General features: G+C 30.2%; 1 protein-coding gene across 1 annotated transcript in view; it reads right to left on the reverse strand.

Annotated features, from left to right (window-relative positions):
* The window catches only part of LOC126846396 (tachykinin-like peptides receptor 99D), a 34,976-nt gene extending 20,447 nt beyond the window's left edge, over positions 1–14,529 (reverse strand). The window contains exons 1-2 of the mRNA XM_050585755.1: positions 14,393–14,529; positions 6,005–6,726 (exon numbers count right to left, since the gene is read on the reverse strand). Coding sequence (XP_050441712.1) covers positions 6,005–6,271 — 267 coding nt within the window. The 5' untranslated portion in view covers positions 6,272–6,726; positions 14,393–14,529. The remainder of the gene's footprint in view (positions 1–6,004; positions 6,727–14,392) is intronic.
* Positions 14,530–15,410: the final 881 nt, after the last annotated feature.

Below are 15,410 nucleotides of genomic sequence, written 5' to 3' on the forward strand. Positions count from 1 at the left end.
TATTTTTCTATAATTGTTACAGGTATATGTTTTACTATATTTTTCAATACTTTAAAAATATTCGACTTCAAAAATATTCTAAGTGTTGAAACATTTAGTAAAGTATGTACCTATAAGTATAGGAAAATTATAATTTTCATGTTTCTTACATTAGACGGATCACTCTGTATAGTACTCGTTCAATACTTATGTTATTATTATTTTAACAGGTAGATATGTTTTTTTTTATGTCATGGACGTTATTGTACAGCTTTAGATAAGATAATAACATGTCTTCGCAATATTATTTATAAAATGTATTCGTATTTTTTAAATGGTTGTTATATTCTTATTTCACGATTTACTTAAATTTTGGCGCGAATTCAATCAATTTCATCTTCATCACATGTTCTAATCACTTTTACAGTTTTAATCATATATAATTAACTGAGTGAAATCTAGTGGTTGCTTGTTATTTAAAAAAAAATAGCTAAGTTTATAGCAAAGACAAATATTTGATAACTATTTTGATTAAAATTTAATAACGAAAACATTGTTCCGTGTGACAATTCTTGAAAAATGATATAGTAATTATTTCGATAGAACTCGAGCCACAACAATATTAAGCTGAACGAAGCAACCGTAAGCATTATTACTTCATTGTTCAAACATTTTTCATAATTATTAACCCGGGATTTTCGCTATTAACTCATAAACGCATGCACTTAATTGTTATACAATCAACCAAGCTATTATTCTTGTGTACTAAAGAGTATTTTATACTCGTGGTCAGACACAATTTATTAAACCAACACATTTTCATAATCGTTTAATTCATTACTATACACTGCATTCGCGTGTAATGAAAAAAAAATCACTGCACTGCGCACCGGTTGAAAATAGTTCATGAAATTCGCACATTTGTTTCAATAGTGACACAAGTCAAAAAGTAAATAGAAATTCAAAAATATGAGTGTTATTATGTTATCATGGTGTTAGTTCAATTACTGTTTTCGCGGCACGTGTTCAATAGGCGGGTGTGCTCAAAATAAATATGTTACCGAATTTATCAGCTTGACAGATAATCAGAGCATGCATTTAATATTTATACGGTATACAGACCGGCTGAAATCATAAAAAATCCGGAATTGACAGATGCCGGTTCACTGAACGGAATGAGGACAGAATGCAGTGCACACCTACGATATTAGTTAAGGACCCATCACTTACACTCGCAGAACTAACTCCATCGAAAAGACAATGGACATCATAATTTATAATAAATCTAATATACGAACCGGCAAAAACAGACGAGCGAATCTGACGGGGGAAAAAAACAATAGTTGTTAAACGAAAAAAGCTAAAAAAAAAAAAAATCACACTTAAATAAGCTACAATTAAATTTTTAAATATAGCAGCACAATGAAAACTATTAATATCATATTATACACTTAAAATGGTCACAACCAGAGTACCTCTTTTACATTTTTTTTTTTTGCAAGCTACACTTTTATGTTTAGTTTAGACGGTGGTTTTGTATTTTTTTTCCTTCTGATCGCCAAATTTGTATTAACTGTTAAGTTACCAAAAATAACAAACGTTTAAGAATTAAAACGGCCAACAATTTTTTTTTAAATAAATATGTTAAAAACTATACCCACAAGCTGACACGAGTTGACCGAAAAATAAATTGCCACCGTCAAAATGCGTTAAAATGTATTTGTTTTCAAAATTTTGCATTAACAAGTACACCTAACCATAATATTCAGATGCCCAAAAAATGACTAAACGAAATCACATACTTAAAGTGTTAGGTGTGTTAGTGTAGGTAATATTTTTTTTTTCGCAGTTCCAATTATGAGTTGAAACTTCATAAAAAAAATTAAGGACCAGATCGACTTCATTTTTTGTTACTTGTTGGTTAACGAATTGCGGATTACAATATTTTAATGATGTCCTTAAAATTATTTACTCAACCACTTGCTTAAGAAACTCGATAAGTCATTGATGTGATAATGCATTACCGGAAAGGCTTTGGCTCGTTATTGTAAAAGGATTATTATAATAATTATTTGAAAATTGGGGCACAACGGAAATGTCTACAAACACCAATCACCTATTTGCTTATAGCCCATCGAGGTTAAGAAATTTGTAAAGATTATTAAGAAAATAATCCATCGAATTTGGTTTTTAGTTGGATATTAATCGCTTGGAAAATTTGCATGATTATACAAATATACCTAATCTAATTTGTATGTCATGTATAAACCTTATTTCCCAATTTAACGAAGAAAACGATAACTAGGACTAAAAACTACGTTTATCAGAAAAAAACATAATATGTCTATTTTGTTTACAAGATCCTTAATTAATTGTCATAAGACTGCACGAGAAACCCTAGTTGTGTTATTAAACTAAAACAAATATTCTAAAATGCAATTTAAAAAAAAAAATCAGTTAAATATATTTTGTCAAGGTCTAGTGGAAAAATATACTAGACGTACAATAGTCGTTTGGTTAATATTTAATTATTAGATTTAAGAAATTTTGTTTCTAAGGAATTTGTAAAAATATAATAATTTATAGAAACTTAAATCGAATCATCTAATGAATATTTGCACATAATATGTGTTCATAATATAAAATGCACTTAATAATTTATGTCACGCATTATAATGTAAATAATTTTAGTAATTAGTTTAAATTCAATTTACATTATGAACATTGTTGTATTAATAATATAGGTGTGCCCAATATTCATTTCCTTGATAGTTTTTGGTTGACACGGAAATATTATTTGAAAAGTACAAAAAACCTTTTAAAGATTTTTCAATAAAAACCATTTGTTCCGTGTCAAATTACATTAAAATAGCTCTAAAATTTGCATAATTTTTAATTTTTACTGCTTATTTTGTTTTTTAGTATATTATCTTTTCGGGCATTTTTAAATTTAGGTTATTATATTTTTCCATTCAAATCCGTTTTGAAGCTTTAATTAATGATTGTCATATTTGTATATACTATGTACATTTTTGGTAGTTTCCTTTTTTTGTGTTGGGCCACATTTTGTTTGGTGTATTTTTAATCACAATCAGGTTTAAGTAGTTTTTCTATATTATGGTGTTTTAATTGCTCGCCCGAATACTGATGATGCAAAACTGCCCTGGAATTGAGTTTTTCGACTTAAATCCGCACAATGAAGTTTAATTACAAGACCGCATACACACTATAGTGATTTAGAACAAGATTACCCCAAAAGCCTATTGAGGATTTGGGAATTCTTTTGTCGTCCAACCTATCCTTGGCTGATGGATTAATTCTGTGTGCGACGAAGCGCATTAGGTTTTGTTTTTCATGACCTTTCATCTAAACCCTTCAGTACAGCAAGATCAAAAAGTTTCAGAATGTAAGGCCTTTTCAAAATGTGTATAAAACACAATACATATAGTAATTTATTTTGCTCTACTCCGGTCCCATCCCGAGAGGACTGAGCTTTGTGTCGGCTGTATAAAAATTAATCAAAACCTATAGATAATAATATTTGACCAGTAAAAATACCATTGTTTGCTTATAAAACCAAACTGAGATCCGCTCATTCCATATAACATGCTGAGGTATGTGCTAATTTTTTGCATCATCTGAATGCTTGTCCACGGGTTCATTGGAATGTAAATTTTAAGTTTGAAATTATTTTTTTAAATCTCTATTTACTGTGGTTACAAGAAAACCTGAATTGGTATTTTTCGCATTAAACTTCTTTTTTTACATTGCAAATGACCAAACGTTTATTTGTACCACAAACTAAAAGTTTTATAATTAAAACACAAAAGGTTCCTATAATAATATAAACTAATTAGTTTTTAACAGTATTATCCGTTTATATGGTTTTTAACTTAGTTAGTCTAAATACAAATTTCCAGTTCCGTTTTAGCCACCTGACCAAGGAAAGTATTTTGTAAAAATTCATTTTAATTAACTGACATAACTTCCATTTGTTTGTTAGGTACCTACTTATATAAATGTAAAATGTATTTGGGTACATTTTTTTTCTATCCAATCATTCATCGCTTTTTTAGACAAGTCGACTTTAATTAACATTGGAAAAAAATGTAATAATATAAAAATAACTCTTCCGATACTCTTCTATTTATGATTTTAATTTTAAATTGTACTTGATTGGTATATTTTTCAATGTGATGTAGAAAAACAAAAATTTCTTTGTGTATTGATATTTGTAGCTATTTTCGAGCACCCTTTTAAGTATAACTTATTCACGCCACACTGGTTTGACAGCAAAAAACAAATATTTTCCAAATTATATTATGAAAATTTTATTAGAAAAACGACTGGGTAGATTATTTACGCCCGAACAGATAATATATTTTTAAAACATTATCGCAATTTGTTTGAAATATATTTTTTTTTACAGATACTTTTTAGTCTCTCGAATAGTTTTCTACAAAGTGCATTTGATGGCAATATGGCGTACAATTATTAAACAAATTCCAATAACGGCTAAAGTTGCTGCTTTTGTTTTATTGTCGACACAATAAAACAAACGCCACTTAACGCTAGGGAAATCGTTAAAGGGCACTAAAGGTGAACAATAAAAACTACCATCATTGCCCCTACTTCGTACACCATAGCATATTATTATTCACTTCACTGTTAAAATTACTGCCAGCTCGTGTTTATCGCATTATACTCATGTGTCGGTTTGGGCGTGGACTGTTAATAACTAGAACACGTCAGATCCACAGCAATGGAGCGAATTTATTGAGAAAATATATTAAGAATATAATGTACTATTTTCACGAGACTTACACACACTTGTAGTAGTATTCTGGACTTGTGTTGTTCATTTTTAAAGAAGAAGCTTCCTGTCAAACACACGATGTCGGTGGGTAAAAGCGATAGTTGTCATGGGTTTATTTGTCATTTCACAGTAAAATTACAGCACAGAATACAACACTGAATTTTTAATGGCAATGCAATAACAGACCGTTATTTATTACGTGTACCTTTTTAAAATGTTACTAACCAAACCTAGTTAACTAATTAATTAGCTTTCTGTAAGTAGAAATATTGTAATTAGATGTAATATATTTTCACGAATAAGATTAAACATTCAGTAAACTTTTTTTCACTGAGTAAATTATAGTTTTTTTTGGATAAAAGCTCTTAAAAAAAAATACCTTTCCCTATTCCAAACATTTTATAACGAATATAAACTTTTGAACAAGTCCTAAGTGATATTAGCATTTTCGTCATTCTCAAACGACAAATAATTAATAAAGAATAATAAATATTTTTTTGAAAAGAATTGTTATTTATCTAATTAGGTACAACCAAATAGCAGTTAGTCTTAAGATTAAGATTTCCGTTTAGGTATACCTAATTAGGGTTATTTGAGTTATTCCTGGAAACTGTCCTTAAAATATGAAGAACATTTTCTCACGATGTGCTCAAACTTGCAAAGGTACTTATTGTGCAATTAACTTTTATCAGTTATCAGCTGATTCTCTTATCAATAATCTCATATCAGCTGTTACCAGAAACAATTATCGGTTTTCCCTTAACGCTATCCCCCTTCCCGTCACCGGTGTATAGTAAAAGCACGTCTGTCACGTGACAGAACCCCCAGCCATAGGACACATTCGTAGGTATCAATATAGTTGCGCTGCTATTATGATCTTACATAATAATTGAACCCAAGTGGGTCGCAATAAGTAAAATATTATGAAGTAAACGAAAAGACGAGCTGCAGTGTGACACCAGAATGACGGAATTACATTTCTCTGGTACATACAAAACACGTGGCACAACAGTTATAATGTTCTCACATTATACCATAATATCATCATGTGCGATTCGAATTTGTCTATTATAAAATGCGAGTATTTAATATTATTTAAAGTGGTCACACTGTCGTTCGCCTTCTTGATTACAGCCACAGATATTTATATATATATATGTATACGTATATATATAATAAACCAAATTTCCAATTAGTGATTCGACTAACCTCGAAGGGGATGGCGAACAAGGCGAGGATGATGTCGGCGACGGCGAGGTTGGCCAAATAGTGATTGGTGACCGACCTCATCCGCCGGCTGGTGGTGATGGCCCATATGACCAGGCCGTTGCCGGCTATGGCCACCACCGATATGGATCCGTACAGTATGGCCAACAGGACGATCAGGATGGGCGGCACCTGGTAGAGGTCGTCGGCCGGATCGGCGCCGAGGGTGAAGTTGCCGGCGTCTGTTGCAGTCGTGTTGTTGAAGGTCATTGCGGCGGCGACCTTTTACAGTGACCTTGACTCGGCGAAAATGGCGAACGAACGGAGCGCGGCACTGGGCCCTTCCCGTACCACCGGGCCCGGCCTGGGCCAACTCTGCGCCATTTTCTCTGGTCCTGGGGAAGGTAACCCGGTCACTCGGTCACGACCGCTGCGACTTCGGTAACAATGTTATTTCCAGACATAATGCTATACGGAAAAACCCCGAAAAAGAAAAACCGACCTTTGTCCGCACTCGCGTGGTTTATAATATGACAAACGGCGAGAACAACAGGTGCGAATCGCCAACGAGCAGTTTGATTAAGTGTCAGAATAAACGTCTTAGTATGTTAACGAAAGTCTTTAAATAATTTCTCGACGGCCCACGTTCGGGTAATCTTTGCGACACTCTACTGCGGCAATAAACCAACAAACGCACATCAGGCCGAGTGTTCGACGACGGTCACCTGTTTATCGACAAAAGATAACAATAATAACGATTATTACTATTAACAAATCCGTACACACACACACACAAAGTATACACCTAATATAATAATTGAACATATCTAGTGGAAGTTATCGACTAGATACTGTACACCTACGTGAGGTAAACGTCTTGAAACAACAGCTGTTGTCGATTCGAGGACACGAAAAACAAAATGTATATAATATTATAATCACGGCTTGAAGCAATAATAATAGTAATAACATCATCTCCCGACCGGTTTCCCCTTAAGCTATCCCCTTTTACTAATAATTAAGAAATAATATTTTACCAACTGTTTACCACCAAAATTGGGCACTAATCGAATGTTAGTCCTGAAAATCGTTTAACCCGATGGCGGTAAAATCATACTGTCAACGTGCACTTACGGTCCGCATGAAAAGTAACTTAAAGTGTACATGCAAATTCGACTTAACCGACACGACAAAAAAAATATCGACGGTTGTTTAAACGACCACCGCGACACGGACCATTAGGTCGATAGACGAATATATTTTCACCGTGAGCATTTTCCCCCTTTAAAAAAAAAAAAAAAAAAATTAACCAGTACATTTTTTGTTACAAATTGTGTATGCTAAAAAATAAGGGATTACAAGACGAATTTTAACGGTAGTTCCTAAGTTAGAGTGGACTTTTTCGGGCCGGTAATACATTTCATCATTTTGGACATGTTTAAAATGCAAAACAAATATTATAAAACGTTGGTGCGATTACTAATAAAAAAATATAGCAACCGATCTTAATAAAAATATGCAAATGTATATCCCCACGACAACTGTGTATTATTTTAAAACATTTCATTGAAAAGGTATACGGTTTTATAAGATGATTTATTTAATTTGAAAATTGGTAATAAATAAACGTATACATTTTTAAAAAAAATGTTATTAATCAAAATATTATTTGTGAATTAAATATTTTTGTCTGTGTTTGTTCTAAAATTTTTCATAAAAACGTGATATTGTAACAAATTAATGGGCATCGCTCAAAAATTATCATAATATTTTCATTTTACTTTCCTGTAAGATGTTATGAAAATTACTTGTACTATGTAACCATATTAGGCCTTCACCACTCCAAACAGACAAAGCTTTTATAAAATGAAAATTATGAGCTGCGTTATGTTTTTGTTAAAAAAAAAAACTGAGGATATACACTTTGACTAGTTTTTAATTATTTCTATTCTAAACAATAATGAACTAAGTGTTACATAAAAAATACAAAGATATGTGTTTTTTGTACTTAATAATATTATATACTTTTAAATAAGTGAGGATATTTTAAATGGTAGACTAAAAAATTAAGACAAAAAAAAAATTGGTTCTCAATGACTTTTTAATATTTGTTTGGCTTCTAAAAATGAATCAGCCAAAACGGTATATATTATTATCATTGCCGAGGTCATAATATTAGAAGTGAATAGACTCAGGTGATAAATATTATCTGGGTTTTATGCATTATATTTATTTAAAACCCCGGTTTATTCTTCTATTGCCTACTTGATAACTCATATATTTTCATCGCCTCTTGAACAAATAGTAATCGTGCCTCATAATTATTATTGTTCATTTTACAACTGTCTTTAATTTTTCGTCCTCATTAAAAAAATGTGAGCAAATAAAACTTTACAATCGCTTACTCTACTTGTAATGTAGTAAAAAAAAAAATACATTATTAAACATTGGTTTAGAATACACTCAGAAACAGATTGGTTAATCTGGAAGTTGTAATATACTAGCTGATTATTATTAATTTTCGCTAAAATATTATTTCATAATATTAAATGTTGTCACTACTTGAAATTTTAATTCAAATAACGATTGGATAAAGTATTAATGGGAGGACTGAATATTAAGATTCAACTCTGGTCTTGCACGTGTTCGGTACCGCATCGAGGTTTCTTAATCGTTGCTTAGTCAATCTTCAGAAAATATTATAACAATACAATAAATGGTTTTTGTAATTTGATGAAATACACTACAATACGTCTTGTATTACTACAGTCCCTTAACTAATTGATCTTTCAATATTCTTACTAAAAATAAGCGATAATTTGTATTCATTAATTTTGAACAGAAGTTATATAATTTCGTGCAATTTATAATAATGACTTACGTTAGGTTATCAAGGCAATGTTGACTACATAGTTTCCTCCAATTAAATTATAATACAATATATTATGATAATACAATAATTGGTAAATGAAATTGCACGAAATACCCAATTTTGAAATATTACAAATGTGTTTGTGAACTGGACACATTAATTAATTAACACGATTTAAACAAAATCGAGTTAATTAAATGATAGTTTATATTTTTTTGAAACGCGATAGTATAGCAACAGCAAGTCGTGTCTCGGTTTGTAATCGATAGAGGTATATATAAGTATTAAAAAAAAAAAAATAAGGAGACTGAATTTGTATTACAAATATGTTGTGTTTATATATGACACTAAACCGAGTAGAAAAAAACGTATTGCATTACATTACATTTTGACGGTGATATTTATATGCAAAGTATATTCCTAGTTGGAAAATAAACTACACTATTACCTACTATATAATGTATTTTTCATCATCTTTATAAGCTCTTAATATGAAAAGAGCTCCCCTTGTTTGCCACGATTATCATTTTATTTATGCACATATTTGCTTTAAGACTTTTTTCCAATATTTTTCTCACATTATGTTTATTTCGAGATTTATCAGACTTTTGTATTATTTAATAAGCACCGCGTTGGGATATAATACGGGTAATATTGTATTTCACGTCTTTATCTTTCTTGCAAGAGTAAATAACAATACGAAACGCCCTTCAGTTATATTTGATTTCCTTCCGAATATTTGGACGGTTGTAAACGAAAAATAATGATATAATTTTACGGTTCGACAATAATATATTATAAATGCGATCATATTGCTAATGTCATTATTATAACGAAACATGATCGGATGACGTTTCAATAGAATCGGTTGAAGTTGTGTTTTCAGTTTTTTAGACTAAAAGCTAAAAAAAAATAAAAATATTCTCTCATTTGTCCAAACTAATATAATACCCACAAAGAAAGAAAACATTTCAATAGTTTGTAAATAATTTGAAAAACAGATATTATTTTATAATAAATGTCAAAATGTTTTTACGTGCAATCGAATATTATAACAAACGGGGTTTAAGTAGTTTTGAGCTAAAGAAAATATATTGTTTGTGGAAATCTAATAATAATAGTTAAGCTACTATTATTGGATGGACTGAAAATACTCGCTTCAACTCCAGTTTTGCACGTGTCTATTGCAAAGTCAATCTCCAGAGCACATTACAATAGAATATAATACATTGTTGGGGTGCAATAAAGCATTGCATGAAACATTTTAATCGAGTGACGAAGCCGGATGAATCACAGGCTGAACACGCGTTCAGTCAAGACGTTTTCAATTCATTTCCAATCATATTGATGTTCCAGTGCTGAATGGAATGTCATAGAAGAGGAAAATGAATTTGACAAATACTTTCTTTGTCCTTTTATTACCTGTTTAATGTAGGTAAACGCTAAACATAATATTTAAAAAAAAACCCGTTTTGAAATATTATGAAACTTGGAAATGCGCTGAACCGTTTAACATTGTGACAAAAAAAAAAATGTCGAGCCACGAAAAGGTGTTGGCCAAGTTGTTAAGCGTTAAATTTATGTAAATAAATTCGCGGGCCAAAATAACATGAATGAGCCAATGAGGCAACGAGTGTTCGGTAAATAGTTTTTAAACAACTCGGATGACTTACTAAGCCATAAATCGTACAAACAAAATATTTGGTAATTGATGACATCCCATTGTCTTAGTGCCAATTTTATTGAGAGCCGGCAATAACAATTGGCAATATTGGATTTTAAAGGCTTGGTTTTTGTTAACAAATTATATCGCATGTTATTGAAATGTGTAATACGTTTTGCGTATGGAACTTAAATTATGGTTGTCACCAAACAAACTTTCGGTATTATTATTGCAATTAAAAACAATAGTAATATTATTATTATTATTATTCCGAATGTATTAATTACCACCCGCGTGTGTCGACCCGTTTATTGTATAAAACTTCACACGCAGCTTCGCACAGCATAACCTAAGTGTTTTATTATATTAATATATTGAAATTTGTCATACAAAAGCAATAATAATAACAATTGTATTGTGCATGGCCGTGCTTGAAATTTACACGAGCCCATTTGGATATAAACGGACGAGTAAATTTTAAAAAATCTCTATTATTATGTCGTTAGTAAATCAATAAAAAAAGACATGTTTGTATAACGACGTAGACGTTTATGTGAATATTATTATTGTGTTGATGGTCATCGGTATCGTATCAATATAAAGGAAACCACAATACGTCAGAATACTACAATAGAGACGTTGCAAAAAAAATGGCCATAAAAATTGCAGAAAAAACACTTTTATATTATAATATATTTCACAAATGGTCACAAAAGGTATTTTTATGGCCATTATCGAACATATGGCATGTGGAAATTACACTGATATTTAAATTTCTACTGTCGTTCATTGAAAAACAAAAACAAAATACTGAAAATGTATTCACATTATAAATTTAGTAACTTTTAGTAATTTTGCCACCTACTTTTTATGCCTCGACATTTTTTTTCGTTAAATTGAAGTAATATGGCTTGTTTATTCAAACTTCATAATCTTAAAAAATATTGGGATTTAGTGTTGACACTAATAATTTGGGACTTAAGAAAATTACTAATTTTTCTTTTCGTTGATGACTTGTTATAAAACATTATTTGCTACAAATACACGTTTAATGAAAATCAATTAACAGAGTATTGTTAATACAATAATTATGGTTCTTGATAATTATTAATTTATAGTGTTTTTACCATAATATTACGTTTTTCAACAATGGCGTAAATATTAAAACAATACAAACCGAATACCCAATAGCAGAATACCATTTTAGTACCAGCTAACCAAACTAAAAAGTTGAATTCTTAAAAAGATTTTTAAGTTCATTTTTTGCTGCATATATTTAAAAAATATATACGTTAGTCAATCCGTTAAACAATGTATTATATACAAAAATAACGAAGCGTTTTTTAAACAAAATTGCAATGTCCTAAAATAATTTCAAAATATCAAACCAGCACGAACGTGGTGTATTCATTTGTATACTATATTTGTAAATTAAATATATGTTTATTAATAACACAGAGAATAGTTATTAGGTTATATTTTTTTAACTCAATTATTTTAATTTTCCTCGAATTTATTGCCATTTTCTAATCGCTGTAGAGTGGAAAACTTCTTTTTCGGATATTTCATTCTATTGGTAGATGTGTAAATAAACAGCTTGAGCGGACAGAGTCAAATTAATTTTCCTCTTCTATGACATTCCATTCAGTATTGAAACATCAGTACGACTTGGAAATGAGTTGAAAACGTCAGAGCGTGATTGAACACGTGTAATGCAGGGGCGAGATTTAAGTTCATCCGGTTCAGTCACTGTTTTAAAATGTTTAACAGTTGTTAATGTTTCATGAGATGCTTTATTGTTATAATGTGCTCTGAAGATTGACTTTGCGATGGATCAGAAACGTCAAGGCGACGCTGTACATAACTATAACTTCCACGGTTATAAAGATTCTGTTGAACCGTCATCGGTCGTCTTATACATATTTGATTAAAAAAAAAAAATTATTATTATATATTCTCCAAGAAGGGAGGTGCTTTTTATCATATTCATTGCTTAGGAAAGTAATAAAAAAAGTATTGTACCATTTTAATCTATTTTCCAACTGGAAATATTTGCAAAAATAAATGTAACTCCAAAATGTTAACATTATACTTTATTAAGGACGTTAACTTAGAAATGACTTGCTTTTGTTATCGCTTTTTGAAGAAAAAAAAATGTACAATATAATTAACATGATATTACATTTAAATAAAAATAATCAGACAACAATTTTTTTTTATTTTTTGTTACTGAGATGGAAGTTTTTGTTTCATATTTTAATGTTTCTGCCGTTGACATATGCGTTCAATGACTTATAAAATATAGCATAGTTAGCGAACTTGCATTATTTATTCATCATGTTTTCGATTGGAATTTACACAGCTCAATTTCCATAGATAGTAGTATTCCACGAATAATGTACAGTTTTTTATCATTAAAAAAAAATCATTTTTGTTCAATCTAGTTCGGAAAACGAATTTTAGAAATTAAAAAAAAAACGCAATTTTAAACAAGTCTTTTTTTTTTTTAAATCTCCGATTAAAATAGCAAACAAAAAATACATTGCAATATGACAAAATTATTTATCCATGCATGTCATCGTTAATTGTATTTGGACAACACAAATGTTTTGGTATAGTTTTTTTTAACAATTTTAAAAATTCAAAAATTATATTGTACAAAGTGTTTTTAAAACACCAGGGATATATTAAACTTTTAATACTTTCAACTTAACTAAAAGTAAAAGTATAGTTTTACTTCTAATTGAGTGCTACGCGGGGTAGCGTAAACGGCGCTTCGGTAAAGTGTTTATTTATTTAAATTAATGAAAAATATAAAGATTTTTTTTTTTTAATTCACTTACTCTTAAGGGTATTCAAAATATAAATCATAATTATAATACAATTTTTAAAGTGAGCAACTATTGTTATATTCAAAATAAAAAAATAAAAACGTTTTAATTTCAAATACCACAATAAACTTTTAAGAGCTAAAAAACAATCACTTAAACGAAATTATACATTAGTTTTGTGAAGAAAAGTTTACCAGTTGTATTTTCTAAATATAGGTAGAATGTACCTATTCGTATTTATCGGTCAAAGAAGGAATATTGAATACGTTTTAATAAACCAATAACATGTTTTAAATACTACAAAATTTTATTTAGAAATTTCCTATACATATTATATACATTTTTTTTCAGATAATATAAAAAAAACTATTTTACTTGAAATATTTTTTCCTATACCTCAACAAAACCATACTTGGAAACCATTTGGCTTTTTAAATTTTGGAGCTTGAACCAATTTTTAATGATAATGTAATTTTACTTAAAAATTCTCAGTGAATCTAAATACTTGTTTAAATATGAATTTAAAGTATTTTTTTTCAATTTATCTATGCATTGAAAATAGTTTTTCTAAATAGGAGTGTAAATATCTGATGTAAATTTCGTTATTTTCTCAATAAGTTTTTATTGTTTTTATGCGACATAAGGGGAAAAAAAGGTATTTTATAAATCAATAAAATTACTGAAAGGCTAATTTTGTTGACCATATTTTTTTTTTAAACCAATGTTATTAAGTAAACACAAATTTCGAATAAATTGTACACTGTTTATATTTCATATATATGCGAACAATATTTGTACACAAACAAAAAGCTTAACATTTTTTCTGGACCGCCAGACAAAATACAGGAGTGTATTTTGATTTTCAAAAATAAAAATTCAAATTAGCAGTTTATATTTACAACAGTATCGCAGCCATATCATAATGTATTTTTTGTGTTTGTAATGCGGACACTAATCCCGTTGGTTTGTTGGATTACGATTAGATTTTTATCAATAGAGCGAAAAATATAACACAATATACTTACAGGATTTTTTTTATATTTTTAATATTTTCGAAAATTTCTGTTTTTCCCCCCAAAAAAAAAAATGTCTATACTCGTGTTACGAACTCGCGGATACCGACGGAACTCACGACAGCCGCTGCGCTTACCCGAAGGGACTACCGCACGCTTTTCCGGGTACACTGAACGCACGCAAGTGTTACTGAACGGCAGAGCTTGACGCCAACAACGCTATAGGAAACCGCCATCAGACTTGCCAGCTACACGATAAATACCGTGCGTCCCTGCCGACGGGTTTTCCCTCGTCCGGGGAACGGGAAAGCCACGGGATCGTCGTCTTACTCGGATGGGCCAAGACACAAACTAGGGGGAAAAAAACCGTCTCATCTAGATAGTTTTTTTTCTGTCGTCCGAACTCGCCAAAGCATGCTTGTAATATTTCAAAATTGTGTACTCGGTGAAATTTCAATCGCCAATAATTGTATTGTTATAGTGTTATACTCCGAAGATTCACTAAGTGGCGATTGACACGTGCATGCCAAGAGTTGAAGCTAAATTCGGTCCGCCCAATAATATGTTGACCAATCGTGGCAACAATTAAATATTATAAAATCATTTTTTAGCAAAACTTAATAACAGCCAGTTAGAATATTACAACTTCCAAATTGACAAATCCGTTTCTGGATGTATTCTGAACCAATGTATATTTCTTTACTACATTATAAGTGGAGTAGGCCAATCTAATCTTTTCATTTCCCATTTTTTTGTCTTATCCACATCAACATATTGTTAATACATCTTTAGTCATATCATGTTTCTTATTTTTTTAGTCTATTTAATATGTATTTAATGTAAGTAACTAATACAATAGTTAAGGTTATGATACTAAAAGTTATAAGTAATTTTTTTTAAGTCAACCAAGTCGGAAGTATAGAAGGGTTTCTTCAAAATAGTTTCATTAGTGCAAAAGAACTAGATGCGCGTACTGGACAATACATTTTATTGCAGCTGCCCAAAAATATCCATATGTAAATTTACATAA

Source organism: Adelges cooleyi, unplaced genomic scaffold (assembly GCF_023614345.1).
Source record: "Adelges cooleyi isolate 19-005CV unplaced genomic scaffold, UGA_ACOO_1.1 ACOO_flye_CR_arks_rails_tigmint_CR_PRNA_9, whole genome shotgun sequence".
NCBI classification, from domain to species: Eukaryota; Metazoa; Arthropoda; class Insecta; order Hemiptera; family Adelgidae; genus Adelges; species Adelges cooleyi.